Source organism: Vigna unguiculata, chromosome 7, assembly GCF_037176805.1.
Source record: "Vigna unguiculata cultivar grain cowpea cultivar isolate G323 ecotype 2 chromosome 7, ASM3717680v1, whole genome shotgun sequence".
NCBI lineage: Eukaryota > Viridiplantae > Streptophyta > Magnoliopsida > Fabales > Fabaceae > Vigna > Vigna unguiculata.
The window spans coordinates 46,049,102-46,063,295 of record NC_140798.1 but is presented as its reverse complement, the minus strand read 5'-3'; the positions used below and the strand labels follow the sequence as shown (position 1 = coordinate 46,063,295).

Sequence of the window (14,194 nt, the reverse complement as noted above, 5' to 3'; positions counted from 1 at the left end):
AAATAATTATTAGTGAAGTAAAAATCTCAATACACGCGAAAATCCATAATTAAGTGACAATATGAAACAATATTGTAACAACTTGCCTTCTAAATGAATTTAAAAAAAAAAAAAAGTAAATGTTAGTTGTTTTCCACATAGCATGAACAACTAGCATAAATTAGAGTAAGGATAAGAATAATATATATTAAGTTATTTGATTCCACCACTAAAAATATTTTTTTTTGCTATGAAATTTATTTGATTCTTAATCATATTAAGGACTTCACATTTTATCATATAGATAAATTTATTAAATAAATCTGTCTAATTAAACAAGTTGTTAGTCAATTTTTATTTGTTTGATTCGTATTTTAAATAAGTCATTTTTCTTTAAACTTCAACTTATATCAGATAACGAGTCATTCTAGTTTGTTTTAAAAAATAAAAAAATTATATATATATATATATATATATATATATATATATATATATATTCTAATAAAATAATAATATTATTATTTTATTATAATATATATTTAAGTTAAAATATATAAGAAATTTATATATTTGATAATGGTCTAATATATAAGTTAGAATATATATTTAAGAAATTAATATTAATATTAATATTATTTTATTAGAATATATATATATATATATATATATATATATATATATATATATATATTTAATAAAACAATCTTAATATTATTTTCTTAAATATAGCTATTATTTTGTACAATAAGTGTGACATTAACTTAAAATGTTCTTATTTAATTAAGACTAAAATTATTTTAACTTGTTCTAACCTGATTTACAGATTTTTTTTTTTTGTCATGTCAAGCTTATTATGCAAATCCAGTATAATTTCCAAAAGAACTTCTAAGATTAGAGATTAAATACGAACAGTAAAATAAAATAACTCAACGAAAACAAACATAAAGTGAATCAGGAAAATGAAGTCATGGACATGAATATTATATATATATATATATATATATATATATATATATATATATATATATATATATATATATATATTATACGGTTAGTCATTGTAATTATCGTTATGATTCTGATTAAATACACTTTTTTGTTTTTGAGAATGTGTGAATTGATATATTGTTCCTCAGACAAACCGAATATGGTCGATCGGGTATTTTTCATCAACACTTATAGTATAAAATACAAGTTTACACAATTATAATAGATGAATTTGTTTATTTAAAAAATTATTTTTATCATAAACCAGATTTTTTAGATTAAAAAAATTATCATATTTTTTAAGTGATTGTTTAAATTTCATTAAAAAAATTCACGTTGAAAAAATTGTTTTACGAAGTTGCTTGAAATAGGTAGTTTCAATTAAAAAAACAAGAAGTACTTTCAATTCAAAAATGTTTTTTATAATTGTAATAAAGAAAATATTAGTAATTTTCCATTTTTTAACTATTTGGTTTGTGATGATTTTGTTTCCAAAAATAATTGTTTATATTATTTTTCTACTTTCGAAGGAACAATTTCTTTTATATAGGTAGCCAACTAATTACATTTAATAAAATTATTAAATCAAAGGAAGAGGGCCAACCGGGTTCGAACCGGTGACTTCTTGATCTGCAGTCAAATGCTCTACCACTGAGGTATGGACCCCTCGACTTTAATTATATTTTTTTACGAAACAAGTATTTAGTTTAATAAGTTTATTATTATTCTGCTTTTGGAGAAACATAGGTGGCCACTAATTACATTTAACAAATTAATGAAAACGAAACAATTGAATTTTAAAAAAAGGGCCCAACCGGATTCGAACCGGTGACCTCTTGATCTGCAGTCAAATGCTCTACCACTGAGCTATGGACCCCTTCAATTTTAGTTAAATTTTTTTACAAACCAAGTATTTAATTTTTATAAGTTTATTATTATTCTACTTTTGGAGAAACCTAGGTTGCAACTAATTATATTTAACAAAATAACGAAAATGAAAAGATTAAATTGAAAAATAATTACAGGGCCCAACCGGGTTCGAACCAGTGACCTCTTGATCTGCAGTCAAATGCTCTACCACTGAGCTATGGACCCCTTGACATGATTAAATTATTTATTTTCTAATTAATAAATGTTTACTAAATTTATACGGATTTCAAAATTATTCATCACGATGATCTATAATTATAGAATACGAATTAAAAGATAAAGTTGTAGAATATGAATTAAATGAAAAATAAAATAAAAGACTAAGATAATAATGAGAAAGATGCTGAAAAGAAAAAACGCAAAAGAGAAAGAAGACAACGGCAGAAGGAAAACGGGGTAGAGAGGCGAGGAAGCTGGACCGCGAATCGCGACACCCTGTTTTGTCTGTGTCGAGGTTTGACGTGCGTAACAAGATATCGCATTTTTTATAGATACAAATTATTTGATGACTTGGAAATTAAGTTCTACAAATTCGAATTTCAATCAATATTCCACAAGTATTTATACATTGGTAATCAACAAAATTTTTAAATCATGTCAATTTTGTTTTGAAATTTTGTTTATAAAAATTAGCTATAAATTTTACTATGAAAAAAAATTGAAGTAAACTGTTTTTAATTATTTTGTAAAATATTTTATATAAAACACTTTTCCTTATTTACGAATTTTATAATTTTGTAGAAAATAATTAGACACGAAAAAATTAATTGTCAATTAAGATTCTTAAAAAAATAATAAAAAAAATATTTTTTGTAAATTTTTTTAACAAATTTACAAAACAATTTTTATGCGATACGAGAATGTACAATTATTTCAGTCAAACAAAATGTAGGTTCCCATGCGTAGCACGTTATAATCTTCCCTTCCCACAGTTTTTCGTTTTCGTTTTTCCACAAGGCCCACACTACAACAACAAACTTTGCCTGCATTGTCCGCTTCATGCTGCCAAAGAAAATTCTTATTTAACCCTTAAATATTTATTTTCACATAAACCTTTTTTTAACCCTTGAAATTCTTGTTGTTCTGTTTGCGTTTTGGTGAGGGTGACCTTAATTCTTATTTATCACAAAAAAAACAATATAAATATTTGGTATGACCCAAATAAATGATCACTTGATATTTCTTACATGTGGTAGATTCTAGATAGGGATCGATTTCTGTATTAAGATTTGGCAGACGTCGAGAGAGATGCACCACCACACAAGCATATAAGATCGTTGCTTTTAGTAAAAAAAATATATAAATAGATAAATAAATAAATAAATAAAGCCATAGCTACAGTACAACACTCGGTAATCATAGTAATCATAGAAGAAGCAATTGTACACAGCCAAAGAAGGGACCCACAATTTATCACTGCACCAGTGCTCAGGCTTCGATAATCAAATATATGTTCATGTTCTTCTCTCTCTCTCTCTCACCAATCACTCACTTCATTGCTGTATTAATGGAGTGTTCATTATTATTACTCTACTACATCATTCTTATGTTACATTGTTTACATTTAAAATCAATAAATGTATATAAATATTTATAATGGGAAAAAAAACTTGAGTTATAAGTGAGGTGTGGCCAAAACTGGTGAGTGAATTGAAATGATAAAGAGAAGAAGAACAGAAGGTGCAGGTGGAGCAGGAGAAATAGGATGCGTCACTTCCGATTGAGAATGTGATTAGACTAAGCACACCATCTTGACTTTCAGTGTCTCTTGTCTGCACAGCAACAACACTATTTAACTGACACATACGTACAAACCCTAACCATCACTTTTTATTTACTTTCTTTTTATGCTTAATTAACCAAATTATTACCCTAACCATTACATATCTCAGTAGGATCAAGTAAAGATATATGAAATCTAAACGCTGCTCTGCAATTTCAGCCAGAAAGTAATCATGAATGTAAAGTTCATGTTTTTTTAGTTTCTTCTACGTACGTTTTTGCCTTTTTCTCCTTGGAACTTACCTTCTTTCTATTCTCCATCATTTTATGGAAATTATGAACTCACAAAACATCTTCTGTTGATGGTTGCTCTACAAAAATGATATCTTTCATCTCCGGTAACACTATTTCATTACAAAACCTTACCTTATCTTCTTAATTATTAGTTTAATAATTGTACGCATTATAGTTGTATTTACTGCTACAAGAGGCCAAATTTTACAGTCATAAACACATCATATTCTGGGATATTGCCAAAATTGTAAGGAACTTTTCTGAATATCACCCTTTATTGCTGCCCGCACGAGCAATGAAAATATACAGCTGAAAGCTACAAAAAGAAAAAAAAGGGTATCATTGTGAAAAGCAATGTTGATTTCTATAAGCTTATATGCACTGTATTTGGTTTGGATAATTTCAGGGAAAAAGAGAAACGAAGATGGAAGATAAAAACACTATGCATTTAATTGGGTAGTGACAAAAGATAATACATTTAAAGCTAACACATTTAACATTGTGTATGCAGATAAATGTTAAGGTAAAAAAAATTTACCTTACAACTTTTGTAAATTCTTGTAGGTTTTAATGTTTCTTGGTAATTCGAGTATTGTATAAGCGATAAGACTTTTAACCGAACAACAAAACGTGATTTCACAAACAAACTAAATTACACTTATTTTTTAAACTTAAATGATAATTGTGTGTAGTTATTTAAATTCACAAACTAACTGAATTACACCACTTTCATTACATCTTTTTACTTTCTATGCCATTTCTTTCGTATATTTAATTTATAATATGTAAAGAGATGTAAATATTATTTTTCAAGTTAGTTTTATAAAATTAGATTGTTTAAATTCTAATTTTTAGAACGATATAGATTGTTATTACTAATTCAATATGAAACATTTTTGTAAATAATAAAGACTAAAAAGTTAATTAATAAAAGTAAAAGTAATGAAAAGATAAAATACACTAAATTGATTTTTTATCATTTAATTATTTAATTAACTACTTAAAAATTGTATACAAATTATATATAAGGATTTTCTTTTATAAGGATAATTATAGTCTCATCTATTTACAATGTGAGTTTTGTAATATGAGACTTTAGTATTAAATTTTGCACAAATGTTATGTATATGGATTGGAGCATCCCAAAGTGCTTTACTATAAATATATATTCTGCTGATAAAAAATACTAAATATAAATTTACATCTTTTTATACTTTTATACACCTAATTTTTCTAAATCAATACAGTATCATTCACTATTTTCAACATAAAGGAAAACAGTTTTTTTTTTTTAATTAAAAGACAAAAAATGTCTCCTTTTTTTAAAAATTGAACACTAAAAGATTCTTCGTTGCTTTAAAATCTTTAAGAAATTATAATATTTGTTCACTTAGCTTAATATTATCATTAATGATTTTTCTTGTAGGAAGGTTAGACAAGTTAAGCAGTAATTTATGATATGTTTACAATATACTTTGTTTTGTGGATGACAACGAAGCAAATGACATTTTTAACATTATGAAAAGATGAAATAAAATTTAATTAATCAGAAAGGATAACATATTTAAAAATAAATAATTTTTTTATTTATTAATGCAATAAACGGATGAACTAAACCCCCGCCCGTCCATTTACAACGTGGATTTGTTCTGGCCCGTTATAAAGCCTGCAAAAGCCCATCCAATTTATACTGACTAAAACTTTTAAGCACCCACAAGTAAGGCCCACAATTTGGAACTACAAACATTTTAGAAAGAAGAAGAAAAAAATAGTGTTTGGAAAGCCTTTGAAATTTTGTAGGTCCAACAGTGTTTATATAATTTCAACCCTTACTTTGAAACATATAACGCATTCAGCCAGTGAACATAGTGTATCGCTTGATATTGCTTTATTAACCACGTTCGAAATTTGATGAGATCAGTCGTAATTTTTATAAGGTAAATTATCAACTGTAACTGTAAATAAATACATTTAAATTTGACGTATTAACTTCTAATTTAATATAGTTAAAAAAAAAACTGTTTTCACTTCTCATCTTTTAAAAAGTAGATCATAATATTAGTAAAGAAATAATTGATTGTATAAGAAATCCATTAACTCCATTTATTATATAAAAAAACTCATAATAATTTTACATATTTATATTAGGTTCCAAACTTACGCATAAATTAATTACCACTTTTTTTTTAACAAATTATTAAAAGAAACGCATGAAAATTGTCCTCTGTCACTTGTCTTCAACAGGATCGATTAGTGGAAGGGGTCCAAGAAAAAAATTTAGTTGTCCCTTTTACAAAATATTTTTTTACACTACAAATATTATGTTAAAATTAATATTTATTTACACGAGAAAGTTGTTTATTATTTAAAAAAAATTAAAAATATTAGTTGAGATTTTTTCGAAAAAAAAAATTACATATAAACTTGTGTTAAAATTAAAATTTATACGAGTTGATAAATTTTATACTCACCCAATATGAATAAAAGAGAATAGCTAATCAAGAATGGTGGCTCAAAGAAGGTTGTTGAGTCACTCTATTGAAGTTTGATTGGATGCATCTTCAAGTGTATTACAGGACACGTATTTCTGAAATGAAAAGAATTTTGATATAAAGAATCCTTATATTGAAACCGAAATTGTGCTAATGAGGAGAATTTTAAAGATGTACTAAAATATTTGTCTGAGATTTTCTAAGGCATTGCAAGAAATATTTGATGGATTTTCTGATAGTGATTGCGCAGGTCCAATTGAAGATATTGACAAGTACACGGAAATACTATTCAAAACTAGAATCTGAAATATTTTGAGTTCATATTATCAACAACAGAAGTACAAGTTGTTGCTATTGCAGGACTATTAATCAAGGAATATGTATTAGACCACTATTTGTTTATTTCCACTCGGGGAAAAAGAAAGAGTAAGAGAATACCATTGCGATTTTTAAAATCTAGAAATCTAAGGAAGAACAATTTTGTTTTCACGATCAGACAAGAAGAAAGATCCGGAAGTTGTTATCAAAGTAGGTGTTAGGAATCTAAGTGTGAGTCTAAGTTCCACATTTATTAGAAATGAGAAAGTAAAACATTATATAAGAATAAAGATCCATAAATCAATTACTTTAAAGTTTTGGATTGAGAGTGATGTCAATGCATTATGTGATTGAAGTGTTGTATTTCTCCAGAGATACCTCCTCTATAAACCTAAGAAATGATATCAGAGTCGATGGTTAAAACCGGTATTACCCCTCTATAAATCTAACGGTAGGAGTATGAATAGAGTGTTAAGGTAATCAATGACTAAAACTTTGTTACTTACTCATATAGCAGATTTTCTTTAATAACTAACAGCAACCTTGTTTTCATTGAAAAAAACAAAAATCTTAAGAAAAGTATGTTGGATAGTATAATTGTTAAGTGTCATGCACGATGTTCTGATTAAGTCCACCAGTAATAACAGCATAATGGGCGATCCGTGTTAATCTTAGATTCTAGATGTAGTTATGCCATTTGAAATTTCAGATTCACAAAGTGCACACCTTTTGGAACGTGTGTTAACGAAGTCCATATATTTAAGTTTCGTGGAGCTTACGCATCCAACTACTTGCCTAGTTATTAAAACGGCGTGAGTGAATAGTTCCTAAGAAGTTGGTCTACTTGCATGGCTATTTATCTCTGCCGACAAATAATTGTGGCCTTGAATTTAGCTTGTGTTTGAAGTGTTCGGTTGGCTTTTGCCAGATATGGTGTAAAGATTTGGAGGCAAAAAAAAGAAAAAATAACCCATCAAACTGTTGGTTGGTTATTGTATTCTTGTACCTATCATTTTCCCACGACGTGTTATAAACAGAAGGGTGGTTCATCCAATCATTGTCTCGTGAGTGGTGACTTGTTTCATAATTGATACGAGGCTTCCGACCAATCCTCGGCATCTGAGAATGAAGGCTCAAGAAGTGAGAACACACCAGAATAAACCAACAATATAGTCGCATTCATGTTCCCATCCAACACATTAGATAAGACAATGACCCTTCCCACATGGAACTACCAGTAGTGCTTGATGATAAGGCTACAAATTCCTTTCAGTGCCTCAGTTAGGAACCTTTGCTATAACAACAAACATTATGCGATGAGCAGCAGCTTGCAAAACCAATGCTCCTTCCATCATTTCATCCGAAGAACATTTTCAATATAACTGCTTTTGCACCTTCTATGTCAAATTATCAGTTACATTACAATAATGTATAAATGCTATCAGAATATGAAATCAATTGTAAGATGTTTCACATTCACCCTAGACTGCCCAAAGAAACAGGGCACTGAACTAAACGTTGACAATTTCGTACACACCACACTGAAGTCCTGAACCATTACCAGAATATCGAGGAGCTTGAAATTTTTATTCTATATTTAATTCTAAAACTTGTTTATTTTGCCACCTTTGTCACGTGTGGTCGCAATTGGTAAGTAGAATTTTTAGAGTTTTTCTTTACCTTCAACCTCTGTCCCCACTCCCTTTACCATCCATTAGCTAAAGAAATTGAATAGCTTGGTTAGTGATTTGATATGTATATACACATGTGAAATTACAGAAAACTAGACAGAGTACGCTGATTTTTTGTCGATGTTTTCAAATGTTTCTTTAGTTGTACACGCATGTTTTTGTTCCATTAGTTCTTACATTTTGGTGGAATCCATTAGCTCTCTTCTTGATGTTTGTTTCATTCATTGGTTTCCACTTAAGAAAAGGCTATTTCTGAAAAGTTAGATTCGTGATCACTAGCATGCCTATTATGTTATTGATGGATGAATGAATGACGAATTTGGGAATTAAAATTAACTGGTTGGGTAGGAAATGACTTTTTTTTTTCCTGCCGTGGAAATATGTGGAACATAGAAATGACAAACTGACACACAATTTTGGCTCATCCCACAAAATTAGCAAAACTCAATAAATAAACCAGTAATTGGGATTGTTCCAACTTCGACAAATTTCCTTCCTGGTCTTCCGTCAACAATACTTAAAAAATCAGAAGTACACTTTAAGCCTTATTCTTTAGTTTTTAGCGTAATAAAATCATGAGATGGTGTGTTAAAGATAAGATTCTTAAAGATAAGGAATAAGGTCTCCAAGCTAAGTTTCTCCCCTACACGTCTAAAACAAGGGTCATCTTGTCTGACTCCACCCAGTAGCATTTCCAGGATTTGACAGGCCTAGAGATTCGTTTAGTGCTAGACCTAGATATTCTTCGTTACAGTATTATGCTCTTTCAAGAGCCAGCATAGGATTTGGACGCATGCACCTTTACAACAAAGAACATTGCTGCTCTTACCAAATTGACCACCGAATAGTGACATTAACACCGAGACAGAGAGAGCAATAGGACATTAGTCTTGTTGAGATGTCACACACAACAATCGGAACCAAAAATAAACAATCTTCTTCTACCCATGTTTTCTCTAGTACAAATGCCGGGGTTTCCCATTTCCACATTCTTCGTGTGATGAGGAACCGGTTTCCAAATTTTATTGCTTTTCCTAACTTTCTATTATCCCACATACACGCCAACTTTTTGTAAATGGAATACCAAATATTCTTCTCAAACATTTTGACATACTTTCCGATATTTCACATCCGGTGAACGTTTTTCACTATTCATACCAGATTTGGGGAACTTTTTCATTTCCATCTTGAAATCGTCACCCAGTTACAAGATTTTGCGAATAAGAATATTTACAAACTCAAATAGACAAATTTACAGTAGGCGGTGACGAACCTCGATCAGCCAAATTAGCATTATAGGGAGAGAATTGAACATATATAATTGAAAGAAAGCACTGAAATTCCATCCCTAACTAAGAGAAACATAAAAGACGATGAGGCTTGAGAAACAGTGTTGTTTACTACAATCTCTACCCCCAATCAAACCTCTTGGTATCGAGGGGAATTGGAATTTGATTGTTGAGATTCCAGATATCATCATCCCAAACAACATCATTGTAGAGGTCAGTGAAAGCATCACCCCCCAAGAAGTCCATGTCCCAAGCAGGGACCCAGGTGGAACCCCATGACATTTGCTCATCAACCACACCTCTCAACCAAGGGATATTCTGATTATTCTCCTCCCAATTCCAACCCATCATGCCACCGTCTCTTGCTCCCTGTTGCTGCTGCAAGAACCCACCCACCATGTCTCTAGAACTTTCCTTTCTCTCCTCGTCCTCCACCACACTCTTCCCCACCTTCTGCTCACCCTCTTTCTTCACTTTCTTCTTCCCCATTGCCGTCACATCTTCAACATTGGGAGGATTGTTCGTGGGCATAACAACAGCGTTCACAGCCACACCTCTCTGCCTCTTCATGTTGGTGGTAGAGAAATTACAAGAGTCAAGCGATGGAAAAGCGAAATGAAATAGATGGTATTTATAGAGGGGGGATTACATTCGGTGGCAGCAGGTATGGAAATCTAGAGTGTGGACAATTTTGTAATCAAGTTGTGGTGGTGTGATGTGATGTGAGCAGTAGCATGGATTTTTTCAGGGTCATAAAATGCATATTCATTTGGGTTACCGGCACCATCCTTTTGCTCTAATTTTGGAACATAACGACAAAAAAAATCCCACCTTTTAGACAACGTAGGGGTCAAGTACCAAGTGCCGTAAGTAAGTTAGAAGCAAGTCAAACTCTTGATCTGGTCCATTTGTTTTCATAGGTAGGCCTAGTGCAATGAATTTTTCGGTGAAAATGAGGTCCCTATTTCTTTTTTAATCAACTAGCGGTTCTATTCTATCTCTTATTTTTTTACGGTTACCACTGTTTGCCTAATGAATCGTGTTGGAATCATGCATCCACATGACGCTGTTGCAAGTTGTTGCAACTTGCCTCTCTCTCTCTCTCTCATTAAATTGTTCTCTTTCCCCTTTTCTAAAGATACTTTGTTAAAACTTGCAAGAAATCGAAGGAGTGCTGTCAATTTTTTTTTTCTCGGGAAGGTAAATCTTGTTGGGATGGAAGTTTCAAGTTTCAAAAACCATCACCGTTATTATAATTATAAAAAAAAATTATAAATAACTGGAAAAGAAAATATAATAGCACAAAAATATATATTAAAAATTCAAAGAGATAAACTTGTATAATTGCATTAATTTTAGTAAAAAAACTTAAACAACTATCAGGATACTTCAACGTTTAAAGTATGACTTTAAGTATTTAAAATTGAAAACTTAATTAAAGAATACTCTTATCTTTGATAAAAAAAAACTTGTTCTGTAATATAAGCAATCAAGTAAGTAACACAAATAAAATCAGGAATTCAGTTAATTTTATTAACGTTTTAAAGAAACTTACTACTAATACGTCAATTTACTCTACTTAATTAGTAGGATTACTAACTTATTATAGAAGACGTTAAGATATTAAAGTCCAAAACGGTGTATTTTCTCTGTCTCGTAATAAGTGCAGCTTAATATTTTTTCACACACATTAAAAACAAATACAATTATATTAATTATAAAATAATTTTATTCTCCAATAAATATATCATTTAGGATAATATTTATTAAAACCTGAAAAAAAAAAGGTAATAAATCACCGTCAATAATTTGTTTTTAAGTTTTAAACGTCTAAACAAGGATCTCCCACTTTTTCTATTGTTATCACTATTTTCCTGAATTGAAAATAATCCATATTTAATCTTTAAAGTGTTTTTATGATTTTCACAACTGTTATTTTTATCAAGAATTCACGATAAGTAAATCTCGGACAAAAATATCTAGTCAACCAACATGGTAACAGAGTTATATACAAGAAGTGGTGAGATAATATACACTTAGAAGACTGCAAATTTGTATTACATTATGACAAAGAAAATAAGAGAAATTAAAAGAAAACAAGATAATATTTGATCCTATATAAAAGTGAAGGAAAATCTGAAAAGATGTGGCTATAACAGTGACTGTTGTGGTAGTTTTGAAGAGGGGAAAACAAAACAGTGAAACAGACAAGGGATGCATGATTGTCTGAAAAAAAGAAAGAGTTTTGTCTGATGCAGGCAGTGGTGCGTGAGTATCTGTGATTAATGCAGAGTGAGCGAGAAAGGTTTGCATGGAATTGAAAATTGTGAGAAAGAAATGAATAGTATTTGAATAAGTGAGGAAGAAGAAGTGTGGCATAGGTAGCAGTGCAAGAAGGGCATGCCTAGTCCTACAGCTTCAACTGTTGCATGCATGCTCTGTTTCCTCCACTGTCGGCATAAAGGCCAAATTGAAGTGTGGGCCATTTTCCAAAATAATCTCACCAACTTTCTTATGTCATCTCTCCTAAAGCAGCTGGAAAGTAGATGGACGCCATCAAATCCATCTAAAACTCAACTCTTTTTCACTCTTTCTGTTACTATATTTAATATCCTACAACTCTTCATTATTTTCATTCCGATAACTACTACTACTACTACCATCATCAACTACTATATTTAAGTTCTCTCACTTCCCAGTGGGTCAACCATGCACAAATCTTCCTTCATTCACCTAATGGATTCTCACCTTCCCCTCTCCCTCCATATTTTTCAGACCAGATTAATTAAAGATTAATTAATAAATAAAAGGTTAAATATGTTTTTGTCCCTCAAATTTAAGTGAAATTTAAAATTATTCTATCTACAAAAATTTTGACTAATTTAATCATTTATTTTAAAGGTGTGTAAATTTAGTCATTTTAACCAAATTTTGTTAAATTTATCTGACGTTTTAAGTGTATTTCATAATAATATTTGAATTATTTACACCGTTTGACACATTTTCGCTTCAATGTTAACTCAAATATTATAATAAAACATATTTAAAATGTTAAATAAATTTAACAATTAAAAATAACTAAATTCACACACTTATAAAGATAAAATGACCAAATTAGTATAAAATTTCAACGAGAAAAAAAACGTATTTAATCCATAAATAAATAACACTGAGAAATAGGTCAAATCAAAAATGGTTTTTTTGTTAAAAAAGTGAAGTGGAAATTAACCTTTCAATTGTTTAAATTATTTTTAATAATTTTACTTTTTGTTAACTCATTTGTTGTTACTATGTTAAAAACTAAGAACAAAAATATAATCTTTCGTAATTTGTTTTTAACTATCTACCTTTTTCTCGTCTTTGGTCTCTCTTCCTTTCCCCTCGCTAACTAATTTAAACTAACGATTTCAAAAAAGCAAGTATTTTTTGGTTTATACAAACGTTTTATGCAGGATACATTTTTTATAGCAATTTTTTATATATAAGAATGACCAAAACCCCATTGGTTGATAAAAATATTTAAATAATTTTTTTAACATTTTCATTTATTTTAAAAGTTAGATTCTGACATTTCTTCACAGTAATGATTTTGCGAAAACTTCAGAAAAAAAAAGTACTGTTGTGTGAAAAGATTAAGTTGTAAAAAAGTAAACCAATCACGACAAAATATATGCTTTTTAATTATAAATTCCTAAAAGAAAAAATCCTATGCTACACGTGGGATATATTCTAAACTTTGAACTAATCTCCGAGGTATAATGAATATTTTTCAACGATGATGGCGCGCGACATGCATGCACAGTAAGCTCATATGTACATCGATGTTAAAGTATTATGTACAGCTGTAAGATGGTTGAATCGAAGGAAGCAATTCCATAGATTTTGGACATTGTTTGCATTTCCTACACTCAATTATTTCCTTTTCATTCTAACTATCTTCTCTGTCCCCTTTCCGCTTACTGTTTAACAATAATTAATAGAAACAAATTCAATCAAATTTATTTGTGCGCGGAAAAGTCATACATATATTTATATATTTGATCAATTTTAACTAATTACAACGTATATTTCTATGTTAAAAAATTTAGAAAAAATCCTTCATATTTTGTTTCTTGTATTTTTGAATTTGGTACTCTATTTAGACTGGGCAGTATATTTGTTTATTGTTATTCACATACCTAAAAATCATTTGGTATATCTCAAATTACTTACCAAAAATCGTGTTTTTTTTTTTATGTCGCGTCAAAATCTATCACTAATTTAGAGACGTAAGGGTATTCTTATAAATATTGTAACAAAATTGTTTAAAAATATCGTACATTAATATCTATAACAGTTCTAACAAATCATTAAACATTTTCAATTATTTGAAAACTAAATATTACCTAACTAAAAAAGTTTATTACCCTATTTCCTTTTAATAAGTACCTAACATTCTTTATGACTGTCCTTTATGGATTGCAAATTATGAGAGTTAAATGGAACAGAGCGA

At 29.6% G+C, this 14,194-nt stretch overlaps 1 protein-coding gene and 2 non-coding genes across 3 annotated transcripts; all 3 read right to left on the bottom strand.

Annotated features, from left to right (window-relative positions):
• Nucleotides 1–1,771: 1,771 nt before the first annotated feature.
• TRNAC-GCA (transfer RNA cysteine (anticodon GCA)) lies at nt 1,772–1,843 on the bottom strand. The gene has a single exon. It is a non-coding gene; the product is annotated as a tRNA-Cys (tRNA).
• Nucleotides 1,844–1,989: 146 nt separating this feature from the next.
• On the bottom strand, nt 1,990–2,061 carry TRNAC-GCA (transfer RNA cysteine (anticodon GCA)). Its single transcript has one exon. It is a non-coding gene; the product is annotated as a tRNA-Cys (tRNA).
• Nucleotides 2,062–9,575: 7,514 nt separating this feature from the next.
• LOC114190339 (uncharacterized) lies at nt 9,576–10,443 on the bottom strand. The gene has a single exon (XM_028079180.2). The coding sequence runs from the start codon at nt 10,270–10,272 to the stop codon at nt 9,823–9,825; it is 450 nt and encodes a 149-aa protein (XP_027934981.1). The 5' UTR covers nt 10,273–10,443; the 3' UTR covers nt 9,576–9,822.
• Nucleotides 10,444–14,194: the final 3,751 nt, after the last annotated feature.

Bases quoted from the DNA above. Each gene is read 5' to 3' on its own strand.
- LOC114190339 (XM_028079180.2), bottom strand. From the start codon at position 10,272: ATGAAGAGGCAGAGAGGTGTGGCTGTGAACGCTGTTGTTATGCCCACG.